This window comes from Eucalyptus grandis, chromosome 5 (assembly GCF_016545825.1).
Source record: "Eucalyptus grandis isolate ANBG69807.140 chromosome 5, ASM1654582v1, whole genome shotgun sequence".
NCBI classification, from domain to species: domain Eukaryota; kingdom Viridiplantae; phylum Streptophyta; class Magnoliopsida; order Myrtales; family Myrtaceae; genus Eucalyptus; species Eucalyptus grandis.
The window spans coordinates 61,602,723-61,622,945 of NC_052616.1; the positions used below are offsets into that span (position 1 = coordinate 61,602,723).

At 38.6% G+C, this 20,223-nt stretch overlaps 2 protein-coding genes across 3 annotated transcripts; one reads left to right on the forward strand and one right to left on the reverse strand.

The window, feature by feature from the left end:
* Positions 1-362: 362 nt before the first annotated feature.
* On the forward strand, positions 363-6,325 carry LOC104447696 (myb family transcription factor PHL7). 2 transcript variants are annotated; one of them, XM_039313038.1, is made up of 7 exons: positions 363-597; positions 2,597-2,827; positions 4,094-4,170; positions 4,253-4,295; positions 4,415-4,472; positions 4,820-4,889; positions 5,616-6,325. In XM_039313038.1, exons 2-7 carry the CDS (start codon positions 2,608-2,610, stop codon positions 6,138-6,140), a joined length of 993 nt encoding a protein of 330 aa, XP_039168972.1. In that variant the 5' UTR covers positions 363-597; positions 2,597-2,607; the 3' UTR covers positions 6,141-6,325. The 2 variants fall into 2 exon arrangements, with proteins under 2 accessions (XP_039168972.1, XP_039168973.1); XM_039313039.1 differs by lacking the exon at positions 363-597 and adding an exon at positions 629-740.
* A 647-nt stretch (positions 6,326-6,972) lies between these two features.
* Positions 6,973-13,023, reverse strand: LOC104445782. The gene is made up of 14 exons (XM_039313037.1): positions 12,846-13,023; positions 12,735-12,815; positions 11,797-11,878; positions 11,576-11,679; positions 11,133-11,259; positions 10,888-10,982; positions 10,612-10,735; positions 9,950-10,030; positions 9,159-9,257; positions 8,899-9,084; positions 8,433-8,573; positions 8,308-8,361; positions 7,850-7,978; positions 6,973-7,494 (listed from the first exon to the last, which is right to left on the reverse strand). The coding sequence occupies exons 2-14, from the start codon at positions 12,773-12,775 to the stop codon at positions 7,282-7,284; spliced, it is 1,476 nt and encodes a 491-aa protein (XP_039168971.1). The 5' UTR covers positions 12,776-12,815; positions 12,846-13,023; the 3' UTR covers positions 6,973-7,281.
* Between the last annotated feature and the right edge of the window lie 7,200 nt (positions 13,024-20,223).

Below are 20,223 nucleotides of genomic sequence, written 5' to 3' on the forward strand. Positions count from 1 at the left end.
AAATAAAGAGAAATTAACCTCCAAGGACTTCCCACTTCAAATTATGAAAATTATTACTGCCCATATGCACAATTTCTTTTCTATTTTGTTTTTACCATAACGCTGCATTACCCTTTCTTCTAATTTCGTAATCGAGCTAGAATCACCCAATACATGTCGTCGCTCAATTTGATGAAGCTAGTTTGGATTTTCACTAGTTCTTTCGAGCTATCTGTATCAGTAAGTGGGTGTCTGATTTAACTTTTAATCGTTAACCCTAAATCTTAAAACATTGAAAATGTTATATTCTAAATTTGAAACACAAAAATCATGTACATATTAATATATATACACACACACACAAATGTCGCCATATTAACGACACCCCAAGCAAGAGGACACAAAGCCACTGGAATCTGAACCCAGACATAGAGAGAGAGAGAGAGAGAGAGGGAGGGAGTCTCTTGCAGGCTTCCGACTTCGAAAAAGACGAGTTAAGAAAACGAAGTGCCCGAAAAGGAAAGGTCGGGAGTTTCAACGAAGTCCATCCATCTCCTTCCTCTCTCTCTCTCTCCATCTCCGGCTTTCCCGGGATTCTCTTCGTCGATCTGATTCCGGGTACGTATCATTTCGAGCTGACTCGTCCGTATGTTTCTTTTCTGTTGCTGTTGCTGTTGCTGCTGCTGCTGCTGCTGCTGTTGGTGTTGTTGCCAAATTGGGTCGATCGCAGTTTCCCACGAAGAAAGTTTGTGTTTTTTGAGGTGGGGAGTTTGGCATGTGTCCTAAAGCGCCGGCCTTTATAAAATAAGTCAGTCGCCTTTCGCGGGTCTTCGCGTTTGTTTAGGCTCGGAGGCGAGGGATTAGAGTGGCCATCTTCGGGATTGGCTGGCTTTATGGATTGGTTTATCTGTTATTGGGAACTTGATTGCGTGCTAGATGTGGGTTTTAATTGTTCCGCGGAGAGAGGGGCGAAAGTCAGTAGCTTTTCGCCGTTGTTCTGATTATGTCTGTTGCTTGATAATTCCGGCATTTGCCACTTTTGGAACCCAACATGATACTCTTCGACATATTTGAACGCTTAGATTTTCGAATGATGTTGTGGTAGGCGTTGGCAAATGTTGTGTGTGAATCTTTGGGAGAAGTGGGTGGGTCCTGGATGGAGTGGCTTGGGTGAGAATACTTCATGCAGTAAGAGCATGCTGAGGTTATAATGGGAATGGAGATATCGGTGCACTGGCCTGGGACCCTCCCTTGCACAACTAACTGTCCTTGCAATAGTGTCAATGTCAGTGCTACCTTCGAGTGCTGAATCTGTAAAGGAGCATGTTTTCTTGGTAAAATTTCCTGCAACAGCTATTTTGTCCTGCCTTAGAGACGTCTGTTATGGACTGCATCTAGCATGCTAGCCTAAAGAGTAGACATACAGAAAATCAATAACGCAACGTTGCATGAATAACATGGCAGGAGCAATTGGCCTCAAGAAACTATACCAACCCTACCACTCCTAATCCGACCCCACCCATTATGAAACAAATGGGAAGAGAAAAGCGAAAGAAAGACCCTTGTCCTTGCATTTGATGATTGATGCGATGGCTCTCCTAATTTGTTTAATGCCATGATGACCAAAAAGTAGTGAGAGGCAATCTAAAGGTTTTCTCCCTCAGTTATAAGTGTGAAGGCCATGAATGTATTCACTTACACTTGCCAACACTAGGAAGGCCTTATTAGTATCTGCAGTAACTGCCAAGAACCTCCCAGGAGGAAAACATTCTAGATCTGTTTTGGAAGCATTGACACTTCATTTGACGTGTAACTCCTACCAACTGTTTGATGTGTAGAAAGTTTCTCAACATGAATGTAATAGATTTGGAAATTGACATATGGTTCTTCTCATCAATACAAAAAGAATTGACACTTCGTTTCATGCACACTTTCACAGTTCAAAGGACAAATTTTAGGCGTATACCAATGTTACTTAGATCACGGTATGTTATTGGTCATGGTCATCAGGGGAGGGGGTTGTTGCTTGTTGAGAAAGCTATAGATAAGGGGTGGTCTCTATCATTGATTAATTTGGATCATGGTAAGCATTTGTTGAGATTATTTCTAATATGGGAAAGTTACAGTTTAGTTATTTTTGCTTTCTAATTAGAAGTAAGATGCGACATTGACTTATATTGATCCAATGAAGTACAACACTTCTTGTCTAACTTTGTTTCTGTGGATCCAAAAGCATGAGTTTATTTAAAGAATGCACAATATCATCTTCTAGAATGAGCTGGCACCATTAGTTTTATTTTGGTATCTTTCAATTAAGTGAGTTTTAGGTGGGGTGCCCCTCGGATTTGCCAATTTGGCCATTTGGAACAAAGCATGCCCAAATTTGGAATGTTGTTCCGTGATCATACCTTGCTAGGAGGTGTCACAATCCCAGTAACCATCGTTTACCCATGGTGGTGGGATTGCTAATTCTAGGAGAAGAGAAAGGACATTCCAGCTACAAATTTTCATAACAATTTCATCTAGTAATTTCCAACTGCTCTGCAGCTATACTATAACACATGATACCATTTTCATTTTCAAGGTAGTCTTTGATGAATTTGTCCTCTCTATACAGGTAAAGGGTAAATGTATCAACAGAGAAGTGTCCCTAGCTTGAGTCTAGTTCGCAACAACTCTTTTACTGAAGGTCAGCAGTTGGATTGTGGTGCCGATGCAATGGTACCTATGAATGGAGGAAACAGTCTCAGCAACAACTCTAATCTTGCATCAAAGCAGCGGCTTCGTTGGACTAATGAGCTTCATGAACAATTTGTTGATGCTGTGGCACAACTTGGGGGTCCTGACAGTGAGTTGGCTTATGCTTCTTTTTGTTGCAAAGCTTCATTTTAACACTTTTTCTGTATTTCCTCTTTGTGTAAGCATGAAAATCTATTTTCTTTACAGAATCTTCTGCACCAAAAATTTCCAACATGTGGAAAGTAGATTGCTGCATATAGTTAACTATTACAGTTTTTTCATGTTCCTTAAATGCTGACATTATTTTGTGGACCAACCACTTTTGCATAGAATGAGATGGGACATATGAAAGTGCATTTATGCATTTTCAGATGGGTTAATACATAATTTGAAACCCACCCTAAACAATAGGTGTGCATGTCAGGGCTGGTAAGCCACTAGGTCAGACCCAAGTCACTCCAAAGAAATGGAATACCACGCTAATTTCTTTGATTTTTCTTGATGCTTATAGAGCATAAATCCTGATGCATTAATTCTCAATCAGCACTGTGGAAAGAACTAAATACCATGATACTGCATACTTTTCCTCTCCGTTCCTTTGATGCACAATATTTTCCTGGGCTCTATTATGAGTCTTATGATGTAGTATTGTTCTTGAAGATATACTAGCAATGTGATTTAAGATAGCCAGTCTACAGGGATTGAGGTTATAAGTGTTACAAGTACAGGTTTATAAGTGCTTATCTTGGTGGTTCTCTTCCTCAAAATTTTGTTCGTTGAGGTTCACTGTAAATGATTCTCTCTGTGGATGTTACGTGCATAACCATGGTATGAGATCTACCAGATATTTATCATTAATGAAAATTGATTGTTCATTTTGACATGTTTTTTATCATGCCATGTCATTCTGAGAAATTCAGTAGACACCCTATTAATCTCTCGAATAAGTGGCTGTGTTGAATGCTCCTACTTCATTTTTGTCCCTTCAAGGAGATACTCCCTTATTTTATTTTTTTTGGTAAAAAAGATACTCCCTTATTTTATGTTTCTTGTTACCGCTAATTAATTAAAATTAATTAACTAGTAGTGTGATGTCAGGGAGGAGTTGCAGCAGCAATACCCCATTGATTGCCTGTTGTTTTATCCAAGATAAATGGGCTTCTAGATGCAGTATTTCATTAGTGATACTTTCAAGTCCTTGGCTTGTCACATGAGTCTGAAAGAATGTTTAGTCCTTGATAACTCCTATATAGTGGACATTACAGTTTAAGAGAGCTGGTGATGGAGTTTTTCCTTTTCAGACACTGTGTTGTTGGGTACCTCATATAATCAAATGGGGCTATTCATCGAGAAATTTCTGTTTGTTTCCTTACAGGGGCCACTCCTAAAGGCGTCCTTAGAGTGATGGGAGTTCCAGGTTTAACAATATACCATGTCAAAAGTCACTTGCAGGTTTGTGTAACTTAAGTTTTCTGGTTGATGCTGGTCTGTTCCTCTTGCTTACATTGTTTGGTCCCTTTTGCCCCTAATGCAGAAGTATCGACTAGCAAAATATTTGCCAGACTCTTCTTCTGATGGTAGGTGGTTTTCATATTCATCTTTTCATGTACATGAAATGTAATTAAGTTTATTTGAAAGTTAAACCATGGGAGAAGATACTGAGTAGCTCTTGTGCTTCCTTAATTTTTGTTTGAAGGAAAAAATGCCGAGAAGAAAGATTCAGCAGATATTGCTTCAAATACAGATGGTTCATCGTAAGTAGAATATGCCTAATTTGTCATTTGTGGATATAGTAGATGTTATTGGCGAGAATACAGAACACAGGCATTCGGTCATCTGTGAGACTTCCTTTTGTTTTCTCTCTCTTAGAATATTCAATTTTCTCTGACCTATAAAAAAAATTCATTCTTTGACATGTTTGAATTCATGATTATGCAGTTTTCCTTTCTAATCGACCCTTAGTGTGTCTTCCTCGTAATAAATTCATGTTAATGGATGAGATGAACTTTTAGTGCCACACGTTCCTCAAGTTTTATAATTTATTTCATTTGAGGTCTCCGTAATCATGAAACTGATGAAATTTCTATGTTCACATTTACAGTGGAATGCAAATTACAGAAGCTCTCAAGCTTCAGATGGAGGTGCAAAAAAGACTGCATGAGCAATTAGAGGCACGTTTTCTCTTCACAATGAATAACTAATTTTGTATGCAATTAGGGATTGTTGTTTGGCAAGTCTTGTACATTCTCGCGCATTCAATGAAGAACTTGCTTTAAATGAGGTGCAACTATAGTGACAGTCATACTTACCTTTTACCAAAAAAAAACTATAGTGACAGTCACCCACCCCGCTGTGGACGTGTTGGTTTGGGCATTCCCCCCTCTTCCGGTTGGGGAGAGGTTCAAGTCACCGCGGTTGCATTTGCGTGACTTAAGTGCGGCGCCGTGGGAGGTGGGTCCCTACGTTAGCGTCACCCCGGGTTTACGTCGCTAGTTGCCGGATGTACGGCAGTTCCCAAGTCATCAGGAAAAAAAAAAAAACTATAGTGACAGTCTTTAGAGTTAAGTAGATTGTTCCTTGAGGAAGTCCTGACTATCATGGCTGAAAGCTCTTATATAAGATTCACATGATGAAAGAAAGGCAACTTAATGGACTGAGGAAAGGTTAAGGTTCTGTAATAGCAATGCAAACCTGTGAGACTTTGGACCATGCTTTCTGCATTTGGGTACAGTATTGGTATCTTTCTCGGAAATAATGAATCAACTTTGATTAGTGAGTTCCAGAGACAATCATAGAAAGATTCAGATGAGACCCTAGTATTCCTGAGTCTATAAGCCATATGTAGTAGTATTGTTGGCCAATTACTTGCTGTTTAATTTCTGTGCTCGATTTAACAGGTTCAAAGACAGCTACAGTTACGGATAGAAGCGCAGGGGAAGTACCTGAAGAAGATCATTGAAGAGCAGCAGCGCCTCAGTGGGGTTCTTACAGATGGTTCTGGCTTGGGTGATGATTGCCTGGAATCTGATAAGAAGAGTGACCCAGCAACCCCTGCACCAACTTCCGAGTGCCCACTTCAGGAGAAGGCCTCTGAGGACCATGCCCCAGGAAAGAGCCACTCAATTGATGAATCGCTGTCTTCTCATCATGAACCACAGACCCCCGACTCCGGGTGCCATGTGCGACCTATTGCTGAGAGCCCTGAAGGAGAGAAGCAAGCGAAGAAGCAAAGGCTAACAGAGGATACGGCGTATGCTGCAGAAGAACTGTTTACCCCACATCCGATACTTGACTCAGGCTTGAACTCCTCCTACCAGCAATCGCATCCAGCTTTCCTGACCAGGGAGCAGTTTGATCCCTCGCTGGGGATCTCAATTGCGAATGGTGAACAACCGAGGAAAGTCTCCAGTGGTAGTCTATAATTCTTTTGACGCATGGAATATGCATTTGTAGACCTTTTCTTTCAGCCTTGTATGTGTAACTTATAGGAAGTCTTAAACTTCGTTGAAATAACAAGTTTAGAAGCTTGTCTCGTCTGAGTAGTTCTGGAAGGTGTCTTAATAACTGTTTTGGCAATGAATGACTTATGCTTACATTATCTAGACTATTTCTTTGAACCCATTCGAAGATAAATTAACAGCAGAGTGTAACCCATTGAATGAAAGTATCAGATGAGCTAGCATGCCCATGATTGTGTCTTTCCGATCACCTGTGCCAGAAACAAGTCTAATAACAAAATAGCATGACGATTGCCGTGTGTGAATTTTGCTTTACTCAACTCGATTGTTCTACACAGTAGATAATGCTTCAAGTTCTGAGATTTCTCTTGGGAGAGTAGGACGAGGGAACCTTCGATTCCTTTTGGCAGCATAACAAATGCTTCTCCTGCAAGGTCACGATGCATGAGCATGTGCTTTCTTCTCTCATAAACACATCATTGTCAGTTTCACGGTGGCCGATGCTTTGCACCGTTCCTCCCAGAAATAGATAGGGTAGGTTTACAGATGTCCCCTTGGAGAGTTCATCCCCAAACAAGCACGTAAACAAAACGCCGAACATGCCTTATATCCATCTCCAACGTCAGGACATGATTTGAGTAGCTCCATACGCCTAGCTAATTAACTAGGGTTCAAACATTGGAAAAATCATATGAACACTTCCAAAAGCTTTTAGTATTGTTCTAAGGGAAGCACAAAATGGCATTAACAGTCTTTGTTTCTGATGAAAGACTCAACTTGCACTTAACAGAGATGATTTTGGTTAACACAACAGTCCTGAACATATCACAGTTACATCCATTCTCGTCTGACACATAATGTTTGGTCAGCATAGATTTACCGCATTGTTACATATGCATGCGCCAAATGAAGAGTGGGAGAAAGGGAGAGAATGGCGATAATCGACCTCATTGGTGATGCTCTAAGTTGAAATGCCTACTAGAGGTTAATAAGGAAAAAGGGACAAAAGCTAGAGTACGAAAACCTGCAGACACAAAATTAAGGAACGATAACAATTACATTACTAACAACAACAGTCCAAATAATCTTTACAGCATGGAGGGTGTCACGATGATCGGTGTCTCTGATGGTTGACTCCTTTCAATATGCAAAGGCGCAATCGCTGGCTTAAGGCTTCAAGTTTCTCAAATTTCTCACGCTTAGGCTTTTTCGGAGCTGGCTCTGCTTTCTTTTTCTTCTTTTTCTTTTCGTCTTTCAGGTTCTCTGGAGATCTTCGTTGCGAGCTTCTAAGTGGGGTTGCAAGAGCATTTAGAGTCGTCTAAAAATTAAACAAGAAATTGCCTTAGATTTGTTGCACAAGCAAAGGAAAGAGATGATAGTGAAGTTGGTTAGAAAATGTATAAGAGTTTTTGACTTAGTAAGTCTTAAATTAAACTGTTCATGGTCCATTGACACAGCTACATTTGGCTTCTAATGCCCATTTTGGCTCTAAAGAGATGAAGTTTATTATAAGTCCCAATGAGATAGGTCAGTCATTATTCATCAACAAGGTCAGGGAGAGATTTTATCTGTTTTTTTCACCTGAGACATGAATAAATCCAGCAAAACAAGCTGAAATTGAGAGGTTGGTTTTTCACCAACCATCAGCAGGGGAGAGAGAAAGAGAGAGAGACCTGGTGCCTGTCATTAGCGCATGCAGAAGGTTCATCATCGCTGCCTCCTAGAGATGAGCATCTTCCCCAGCTCTCCCTGTTTGAACTTGTAAATGAACAACATTCTTCATTCTGGCCATTTTCCTTGTCCTGCAAACAGTCCAAAGAAGTCCACCAAATTACAAAAAGAACACTCCACCTTTGCAGAGTCCCACAGTACCCATTAAATACAAGGGTATGTCTAGTGCAAAACAAGGATGCTACCGGTCAAAATGATGAATCCAAAAAAAAAAAAAGATTTTCTAGTGTTCAAAACACAGGGCAGCAGGTGACGAGATGGGCAGCTGTATTACAACTTGCATGTAAAATCACCTATAACAAGTAACAATGAGGCACCCCATGGTCCCTAGTCTATTAGCTTTACAAAAGAGCAAATTTGTTCTTTGTGCTTTCAATTAAATTCAGAGTACTTGAAAGACCTGCACGTGGGCTGGCTCGTCGCTCCCAAATGCATTGCCTTGATGAGTGGAATCCTGCAATATGATACAAACGGAAGTCAAACAACAATTTAAAGGACTAAGCTACACCCAGGTAAGGAGGATACCTCGACCCCGTTAACTGTTGAATTTTCGGAAAGAAGCTCGTCAACAGATCTTGCGGCCGAATTGCTAGGAAGAACTGATGATGAACTCGCAGAATCAGTGCCCATGGAACGAAGACCAGCGATGATGTCGTATAAAAGATTCTAAATGCAAAGCAGGATAAAACATAGCATCAGCAACTTACAGCTAAATTTGAATAGCAATCTTTGTAAGGTCATTACTACACAGGGCAGTGAAAGCACCAAAGATCTCATGATGCATTTAAGAACATAATATGAGATCATCACTCAACTACTTTCGTTTGGCTAGCAAGCTGAACAAACTTAGAAACAAAGTAAATAATGTCAATTTTCTTTGGTTGCTTTTTCATGTTACACATTCATACACCCCTGATCCAAAATCCTAAGAAGGCGCCTATCACCTAGACAAAGCAATAGAGAATCCTCCAAAAGTTCACCCAAACATTACCTCGTCCATGCCTCCACTGATCCTCAGGTTCCCCAAGTCATAATACTTCTCTGCTTTATTTGTATAGGCAGAGGAAACTTGAGGAGGATGAAGTACATTGTAGAAGAAAATGGAAACTGAATCATAATAAAACTGTGGCCGAGAAGAATTGTGATCACCATCAAACTTTATGATGTTTTTGTCTCCCTGGAAAAATAAAAAATGAGTTTGATATGCCTAAGCAAGAATATAGAGGCAGAATTTTCAGGACTGCATCATACTGCATAGGATTTGAAAATGAGGTCAGAGTGGTGGCACTGGATGAATTTGTCCCCACTAGCGTGTCCAAATAAAGCAGGTATGAATGTTTTCGGTGCAACCTGTGCATTTTAAAGAATATCTGTATGTTAACAGTGACATAGAAATAGGACAGCAATAAAAAAATTGCTTAGAGTAAGAGCATATTCATGGTTCTGTGGTGCATGACCTTAAGAATTGTCAAATGACAACTGACTATCAAGTGAAAGAATGAATCCATTGATAATTTCATGATAACAAACCAACAACGGAAAATTTAAAGACATTAAAAAGTCCCCTTAGGAATTGTCGAATGACAACATATGAATGTGAGGAAGTGACCATCGATGACTTTGACAACTTATTAGGGGTATCCTCTTGTAAAAGATAAAGAGAGACAGCTATATTAGTTTACATTGTACGAGCAGATAGTAATTAGTTAATACACTTTGAACCAGGACAAAGACCTCATGAGGAAAGCAGTTCCATGAAACAGGACAAGCAGTGCATAAATATATCAACAAAAATGGTAGACCAACCAGAAAAATCAATTTGTTTGTCTCTGCCTCACTTACACATTTTGTTAGTGAAGTCAATGTCCTATAATGAGGTTTATAAAACAATAACAATCTCAATAGCCCAAGCCCTAATGCAGTGTGTTGACACTGCCAAAGTTATTGGGGCTTTTTTTTCAAATGAAAGATTAGACCATCATCTCACCAACATAATACATCAGAGAAATGGATTGCAAAAGCAGAAACCACATATGACAAACCTGCGAACAATTAAGATCCATGATATCAAACTTGGCCCTCTTTTGGATCACCCTCCTCATATACTGAACCGCCATCTTTACCTAATGAAGGAACAATCCCAACAAAGAATAAGAAAATGAGGATTCTAGTAACAAAACCACAGCCAGATGCCTTTTAAGTTTCTTTTAACCCCAACCGGGCAAGATTATATATCAAAGCACACCAATTGTCAATTAATGACAATACCCCTTCAAGAGTTCTATAAATTCAAACTAAAGTAGATTTGGAACACAATGAATATTCTATTTGTGAACAGTAATTTTCTTAAACTTAACCTTAGTGCCACTTCCTTTTTGTTTTTTTGTTTTACTCATGTCAACCCGATAGTAAAAGTTCACATGTTGCTTTGAAATGCTATTAGTAGGGTATGACCTGGGCATGATGTCAGGTTGCTTGAATCAAAAGTATACATCTGACTCCTTTTTGACTGCTAAAATTTTATTTCAGTGAGACAATATTATGGTATTATGTAATTGCAGAATTCCATTAACCATGTAATTCCTGTCACAGAATGTTTATGAAGAATGACATATACTGCATAAGTTTGTGGTGGCATGCATCTCTCATTCGGCATTCTTGTAGTTGCATTAGTATCTCGATAGTCATGGAAGCTGACACATACTGTAAATTTAGGAACACGAATTTTGTACACATCTGCTAGCTCCAACATGAGATCAAACAGATTTGAGAAGGCACTATCCAACACCATTCCAGCAATTGAGGGGTCTTCTGCTCCATAGAGGATGCTGCATCAAGTTCCAGAAAGAAGAAGTTTATGACTGTGTTCTCGTTCTACCAAATATAACCAGAGCAAATAACTCCTCTTACTAAACACAATAAAAAAATAACAGAAAAAGCTGATGATTAGAAAAGGCGTCAACAGAACAAAAACATGTACCTAGTTACTGCTCCCATGGACCGTCCCCAAAGACCTATTCTTGATATTTGCTTATTGCTTCTTAAATGTGATACCACAACCTGAAGGTCATTTTTCTGGAACAAAGGAGAAGAGAGACTTAAAGCTTAAGCATGCATAAAGTTCCTGCCTTTACTTTTAGAAAATGTCTTACTTGTTAAGCCAAAAATAGCTACTTCTTTCATGGTTTCTTTGTGAATATAACTTGCGATCCCATGTATACATACCTCGTGCCAACCCAGGCTGACAAATTCACCATCAGATAAGCCAGATCCCGAAAAATCAAGTGTGAAAACAGTGATATTTGATGGAAGCAGAATAACAACAGCTTCATTTGCATCAGCCCTACATCCACTGCATTATTTACTAGAGTAAGACAGCAAAATTTACAAACTATTTCTAAAACAGCTCATATGGATATCCAACTATTCCAAACAGCCATCAAGGTTATTTTCTTGGGAAAAGAATGAATCTTTATCTCCCTTAATGATTCCTCGTGAAAAATAATAATAATAATAAACCATGGCACAGGAGACAAGCCAATTTAAAGATATGCGAGAAAAGGGTGTATGCACAAGACATCTAAAAAAATCCTCCACAACTCAAGAGGCAAACGAGACACTCATGGTCCTCTTGAAATAAAGACTTCAAGTTTTAAGACATTCTCTACCTGTTTCCATGGCAGTAAATAACACAAGGAAGAGGTGTTTCCTCCGGCAAAGGTGCAGGAACATAATGACTACACTTCAGGGTATGGCCTCTTTTGTTGGTAAGCTGAAATGAAAGCATCATGACTTGAAAGATCAAAAACCGCTGAGAAAATATACATTAAATTGTATAGAAAGCAAAAGAAATAATTATTTAATTGTTGGTATTGTTGTCCATACTTGCCTCCAAATCTTGTCTTTTGTACGACCTGCCTGCTAGAGTAAAATCCTTTTCCCACAAGTATTGGTCAGGGTTGTACTCTGCCCTGTATGTAGAGCGGTATGTCAGGTAACAGAGAGAGGGCACATTAACTGTCAAGATGTTTTTCAAATTAACAAAGAACATCTGCATACAAGCTATTGATTCTAACAGAAAAACATCGATAAGAGCTTTTTTCTATTGAGACAAACCCGACAGATGCTACTCTGTTCAACTTGGCAACAAAGAGATGGAAACCGTAATGAGTATCTTAGACCACAGACTGCAAAATTTTGATGGGAGGGGTTCCATGAGGAGTAACCCAATGAAAGATAATGTAAAGATAAATCTAAAGCAAATGATAGGAGCAAAACAAAAGGATCTAGTATTCATTTAAGAATATACTTTCAGATGGGAAAAAACATGTGGACGTCCTCATTTTACTACATGTACCAGTCAATAAGCGAAGTAATCAGCATCAAAATCGAGCAATGTCCTCCTTCAGCAAAATCCAGTAATCAGAAGAAAGGCAGCGGCTATGACGATCAATTTAGAAACCGTGATACCCTTTAAGCCCTAGAGAGAAATTAAATGATCGTCTTCCAGAAAGATCGGACGTTCCTTTCTTCTATCGCCAAAAAAAACATTCTTTTGTCCTTTTTGAACTCCTTTCTCTTAACTCAACCCCTATTCAACGATAACAAAAGTCAATGAGGACAGACTTCAAGCAACAGCTGCCATATCGTAACAGTGGTCAATACAAATGAATCATATCTCCCCCACTTGGAACATTTGACAGAGCTAAATAACATTCAACGGAAGGTTTCCATAGCATCAAGAAAACAAAGCTACGAGCTAGAGTCCACGAAGTAACGACGATATTGACAAAGAACACGGCAGGGACAACAAGAATGACAAACTACCTGGGAGGCCGAATCACGAAATTGATGAACTGATCGATCATGACTCCGTTCCCTCCTCAACTCCCCTCCTAAAACCCAAACCCCCGTCTTCTACGAATTCAAAACTCCAACAACAACAGCACCACCACCACCACACAGAAAAGAACAAAAACGAAACGCCTCCTCCTCCTCCCCCTTCAGCCCCCACCACTTATTACACCCGACAAACCAGGAGAGAAGTCAACATCTCGAGAAAGACGCCAGCTCCAAATCAAGAACCGCCATCACTACTACTCCAACCACCCCCCATTCCCAGATCTCGAGACCCGATCACCCCCGCCCCCCAACGGGAAGCTCGGAACCCCACACCCCCGCCTCCAACCCGGCAACATCCTTCACCGCATTGCACCTCCCGGGCCCGAACAGAGCCACCGCCGGCCGACCCAAGAACCGATCACTCCCCGCCGCGAATCGCAGGCGAATCAGCTCGGCCCGAGCGAAACAAGCCGCGACCCACGATTCCCCTCCACCTTCCCCACGCGGGTTTCGCCCCCGGAATGCGAACCGCCACCTCCCTCCTCAACCTCGGCGCATCAAGAACCGTGCACGAGCAGCGAGAAATGGAAGGAAAGACAGACAAGAAAAAGCCGAGAAAGAGAAGAGAAAAAGCGAGCAAGAAAACTTTTTCGCGGTGGTTTCTCGTTTTACTAAAATTCCGTATTTTCTTATCTGTATTTTTTTGTAGTGACTTGTTTTCTTTTATTAGAAAAAAACCCACTTTTAATTTTCCATTCTTGCCCTTTTTTATTTATCCCTATTGATATTATTTATTTGAGTTTTGTCCTTTTCCTTTCGTCCTTTTCCATCCCATCTTTTTCATTTCATCCTGCGCTTGACGGCATATCCTCGTCATGGGGTACCTTATTTACACGCAAAAGTATAGCTCAATATCATGAAAAGTTTTTGAATTGATATATTATTAATTTTAGTGTGGTAGAAAATCCAACGCGATATGCTCGTGACGCATTTACTGAGATTAATTTTCGCCAGCACGAAAAAGGTCCCTTTCGTGCACTGTTGACAAGTCTACCAAAATATTATTGCAGAATTGGGGCCAAATTAGGGATTTTGAAAACAAGAGGGAGCTCCTAGGAAAAATTTAGTATACTCTGGCTAATCATAGGGCATTTTCTTCAAACTTGGCTTCTTAACATGACGTTGTTTAGGAGATTTATTTTATTGAATATTCCATAAGGAATCTCACAATGCATCATGAAATTTATTTATATTGAATTTTTCATAAAGAATCTCACAATGTATCATGAGATTTATTTATATTGAATTTTTTACAAGGAATTTTACATCACCCACCAATCATTTGAATTGCTTTTGTCACGAAGGTTAGCTTCGTTAGGGCACAATTTTGAAATTTTTGTAGGGGACCAACCCCAAAAAGAAAGAGGCCAACAAAAATAGATCTACATACCAATAGTATCTTTTCAAATTTAGAGAAAAACAAATTCCTACAAGAATTATCAATCGAAACACACACCATTTTTGAAATGAAGTGAAAAAACGTACTTTCTCTATTTATCACTTGACTTTTACACTTTTCTGGACATAATCAACTTATCAATAAAAAAAATTCAAGATATTTCGAAGTAGAAAAAAAAAATCGAAAACGCGTGATTCGTGAAATTCCAGAATTGAAAGAATTTTTCTTTTTCTTTTTCCATTCACACGCAAATCAAAAAGAAAAAACCACATCCAAAATTGGCAAAACCACTTTTTCCCCAAAGCAGGGGCCCTGCACGTGAAACCGGCCGTCCGAAAAGACGCTTACGCCCTTGCCGGGCCACCCGAATCACGAGCCGGGGATCGGCCCTTATTCAATCGCGTGGGGCCCACGCGCGGAGGGGATGGCGCGTGGGGCAGAGTACGGGGCTTCGATGGGCGAGCGTCGTTGTCAAGAAGCGCCCCCCCGGCTCGTTTGCCGTGCTCGTTTGCCGTGCTTCCCCGGGCAACAATTTTTTCCTCCCCAATTTCGTTCCATTTTTTTTTATTAATATTTTTTATGTTTTTCCATGCAAAATTTTTTTTTTACAAGTGGATCGGCCCATTTAATTTAATCACGCCAAAGACAAAATCCTTTTAGGCATCTCGAGGGATGAGTAATAATTCAATCGCGTGATCACGATTGGATTGATTTATTATATTGAAAAGGTACTCGGGCACCGAATTACAAATTGAAAATCAAAAGCGCTCGATCTGCACGCCTTTGGATGTTTTATCCCACTCGCCCCACATGGGTTTTTGTGAGCATGGAATTGCTCTCGGTAGTGACGTGTGCGTCGAGGAAGGGAAGGTCGAGTGGGGCAATTCGTGAGCTCTCCTTTAAGAGAATAATTCGATAAAGAAGGCGAAAGAAAAGCGAAATGGTGATCAAAATTTGGATGGTTTACTTCTAAAGAAAGACAAAAAAAGAGACATGACGTTTAACCAGCTCTTTATTTATCTGTTTTTCTAGCAAGCTTGTTGGAAGGTAGAGATGGAATGGGGTTGATGTTTCACCTCTCTCTTTTAGATTATCTGGTTGAAGAAGAGCATGACTTTTTGCCATAAGAGATAATTGCACTCGTAGAAAAGGAGGAGAAATTGGGTAAAAAAATAGAACAAAGTAGGTATGAGTCACATGGCATGTACTATTCAAGCTTGTCATGAGACCCTTTTCCTAGCCTATGGAAGCTCAAAAGGAATAGGTACCAGGTACCCCTAAAAAAAAAGGTGATTAGGAGCTTAAGATGCAAGTATGGAGTTACTTTTAGCTTTGTTAGAGTAAAGGTGTGATAGTTGTGGATCAACTAAGCACATAACCAATGTCTTGCTCTTCCAAACTCTACCGATCGCAATATTGATTTTCTCATTTGAATTATGTCATTTATTCATACTTTAGGAGCTACTATTAATCAATTATGGGCTGATTAGAGACCTAAAGACTCAAGATGCGAGATTTGATTGCGTTAGATGGTATTTAAAGTCCAAATTTGAGAAATGTTCGCTTTAATGCTCACCACGTGGCAATTCACTTTGCCTCTATGTTACCACGTGGCATGACATGTGTTACAGTTTTGCCACACAATGTACATTCGACCAAAATTTTTTTAGCTTAGTAAGTCGTCAGCTACCACTTTATATCTTGTATTAGATGGAGAAAGTTATACTATTTTTGGAAAATGGACAAAAAATGTTATAATCTTTTTACGACGCTCATTTTAGAGTTAAAACTTTTCTAACAATCAACTGAGTGCTTCATTGGCAAAGAATCAATTGCTTAATATATGTTTAGTAACGTTTCTATTTATCTCGATTTATGTTCTTTTGTGACCCAGAACAAAAAAAGAACATAAATTTGTTTGGTAATGTCAACTAAATTTTTTATTTCTTGAAATAGTAAAGTGATTGGGGAATAGATTTAAAACAAAAATAAGAAGTAAAAAAAAGAATAGTTTCTTATTCTCAAGAATAATATCTAGAAATAAGTTATTTTTCTTTTTCTTTTTCTTTCTTTTCTTTGTCCTTGGCCCCCATTGTCGCTCATTGTTGTCTAGCCACCATTGGCCATCATCACCGACTACTATTGTCCACCGCCCACCATCACCGCCACAACTAACGATGGTGGTTGGCAACGGCAAGCAGCCAAGGGTGGTGGTCGACGACAGCGACAGGTAGTGGCAGTCGCGGTGAGGATGAATAACAAAAACCTTAAAAAAATTAAACAAATCCTATGTTACAAAAAAATTTGTGAATCGTACCAAACACATTCCTATTCTTTTTCCATTTCATAAATAAAAATTTTGTATAGTTATCAAATGTATTCTTTTACTTAGAAATTATTTCAGGAAATAAAAAAAAATATTTCTAAAAAGAAATTGTTCTTTGAAATATAAACATCACCAAACAAATCCTTAAGTGGCTCATTTGGCAACTCGCCCTACATGGATTTTGAAATTAAATTTTGACTCTGACATGGCTTTTATAAAAAGAAACTTAGGTTCTTCATGGACAATCTTCAATTAACATGGCAAAAAAAGGCTTAAAATGATCTCGTTGTGGTTGTTTTGTTTCCCCAAATTGATTTGAAAATGAAGCTCAAATTTTGAGTCTTCTCTTTGAAACTTGACCGAAGAAGAAGAGAGACCGAGGGATCGTGGCTCAACCATTGGAGGAGAGGAGAGAGAAATGGAGGGTTGGAAGAGTAATATGTTCGGAAGATTGGATTCTCATCCTCTCATACTTGTGGATTTTTCATATATTCCCCCATTTCTTAAGTTACTTTTTGGTTCTTCTTTCTTAAATTTAACTATTTGAAAAATAGAGGGTAGAAACGAGAAAAGTAAAGAAAATAGGGTTTTTAGAAAATCAAGACAGCCTTCTCAAACTGTAGTGGCCAAGCAAATTCTAAATAAGCATGACTCGCATGCAATCAAGATGGCCTTCACCCAAAAGGAACTTCTTAAGTCGTCCCCATCAATTTCTTGACACAACTTGTATAACGACTTAGTCTAACGAGGGTGGGAATGGTCACTAGGGCCAAAGGACTTGGATAAAGAGCGGTTCCTAATAGGCATCTAGAATATGCGAAGGTGTAGGAAAGAACCAAAACGTACACCAAATAAGGGAGAGTGATTCTAAGTACGTATATAAAAAAATGGAATTAATTCATGAAAGCACATTTTGACATAACAACAATTTGATTCGAATTTCCATATTTAAGTGTGCTTACGTTAAAGCACTACCAGAATTGTTGACCTCTTGAAAAATTGCCTTTCTTATGCGAAAAGATAAAATTGTGAGGCTTAATATATGACGGGCTAAAGCTGACAATAGTTCGAGTAAGTCAATCTGAAGACGTTGCAATATAGCATTATGGCAAGATAGCCATGCAAAAATTGGTGGGCTTATAACAAACCATCTAAAGAGGGTGAGGTGTGATGTCCTATAACATCACGCACGGCATATGTCCAATCTGTTGTATAATTTATTTTTACTATTAGCATGTGGAAGTGCAATGAAATCCTCACAACACATTCTATAAGAAATTGCACGAGTTTGAATGATTTGTAGGCACAATTTTTCCATTTATAGCCATCTTCCAAGTATTAGTATAAGTACAAAAAAGAAACATGATACAACTCAATAACTTTGGGAAGAAGATCGGGTCTTATCGATACTACCCCATGCTCCTACATCCAAAACTTGCCTACACTGGGCCATGATTATACAATGGGTCGACAATTTTGTCCATCCAAAACTTGCCATCATCGTCGATACTAGGAGGACCACCGAAGCTCCTAAGTGGTCCAACCAACTCCTCATTAATGTTGAAGTATCGGGCAACATAATGATGAGGGACCCACCTCGATACAACTATATCGATCCATATCACCAAACTATACATAGTATATATGACGGCTAAATCAGGTACAAATATATTTATAGGAACTCCAAACTACAGCAGGGGAGGGTGATCTATTCTACAAATTTGAAAAATAAGAGGTAAGTTGAACTCTAGTAGATGAAATCTCTAAGTTTAAGGTAAGAAATCATTTTACCACTCAACTCGATATCTACAAAACAATGTTAAATTCAAAACAAATACATAATAGCCATGTATGATAAATGTAGAAGCAAATGCACCATCTTTCACATTAAAAACATTGCATAAGATGGTTTACTCAAATGCAAGTGGATGACATAACCTACTATATGATTACATGGCCATTACTACGTAGACATGATATTTGCATTTATACATGACCATAGGCATGTGTCATATTCATTAAGCATATCATCTTTTCTTGACTTGTGGAGCATCCCGACACAAACGGCATCTCTACTTTGAGACATCCTGAGGCATTCCGACTCACGAGACACCTTGACATACAAGGCATCTCAACTCCAAAGCATTCTTACAAATGGAGCATCTTGACTCCGAGGTATCTTGACACTCTCGGGGCATCTCAACTCCGAGATATTGTGTCCACTAATATATGGGCGATGTAAACATAACATAATATATATAGTGATCTGCCTTACATCAATAATGAAGTCAATAGTAATTTACCATTTCTTGCATAGCCATTTTCATAATCAACATTTGGTAGGCAACATCATCTTATGTAAATCATTAATGCCATGCCTATTCCATGAATTACTTATATATGTAAAAATAACACACTTACCTTTTTCTAGTTCTCATGCATGCAATGATAACATTCTTAGAGAATCGATAACGTGAACATTAACAACTAAAATGATTGGCAATGTGAACATTGACAACCAAAATGATCAATAATGTGAACATTGACAACTAAAGTAATCGTTAACGTGAATATCGACAACCAAAATAATTGATAATGTGAACATCAATAGCATAATTAATTGGCAACACTTAGCTTGTAAATTAGTAACTTAGTCGAATGACAGAAATATCACTTTCTAGTTTAATTTCTTCATTTTCATTAGTTATACTACCGAATCTCATAGAAGTCCATTAATCACAATATCGGCATGTAAAAACTCATTGAATTAGGTCAAACAAACACAACGATTCAACTCGCAATCACTATAACCTTCTCGCACTTAACATGTCAAAGTTCAAACTAAAATTAATAATCATCAAACAACCAAGTTAAGAGTACTAACTAGATCATTTTAGCTTAGTCCCTAGAATATTTACTTACCTTGAACAAAGACTTTTTTAACTCAAAATCTTAATCACCTTCAAGACAAAATAAACAAAAGTAAAGATTAACAACTTTCACTCTTTTTAATCAACAAAACTAGTATGATAAAATGAAGAGAAACCCAATAATTCACCTTCTAAACAGTTGAAAAAGTGAAATTAGAAGCTTTAACAACAAAAGAGCGGAACCCTTACTTTTATTCGGAAGATTGGAAAGCGAAATAGAAGAGGAAAGTGATAGAACATCTGTTTTCTTTATAAGAACAAGTTGAAGCTCTCTCTTGAAATCTGAGCACTTATAATAGCTTGTTCAGTTAAAGAAGGAATGTATATAATAAACTATATTAGAGTTATAAAGGGATAAGATATTTTGACCAAGGTTAAAAAGTAATGATGGCTTAGAAATACTTAGGAATGAAAGCACATGACCAAAGGGGATGTACCTGAAGACTACTTAAGAGTTAAATCATAAAAACAAATAACAATGGTTAAAAGTGATGATGACATAGATTAAAGTACTTGGTGGTTGTTGAGAGAGAGGTGTACAAATGAAAGGGTAACACTAGGCTTAGTTATATGGTTCTGGAGTAGATATCTTGACAATTTACTCAATTGTCTTGTCCTTTGGTAAATAAACAATGAAACTAGCGTCCGTTCTCTATACTAATGATTCCGAAAGACATTTTCAATCCACTAAAACATTCTGCAAAAACTACTGAACATCGGGAGAATTTACAACTTAGTAAAAATATGTAATTCGAAGCA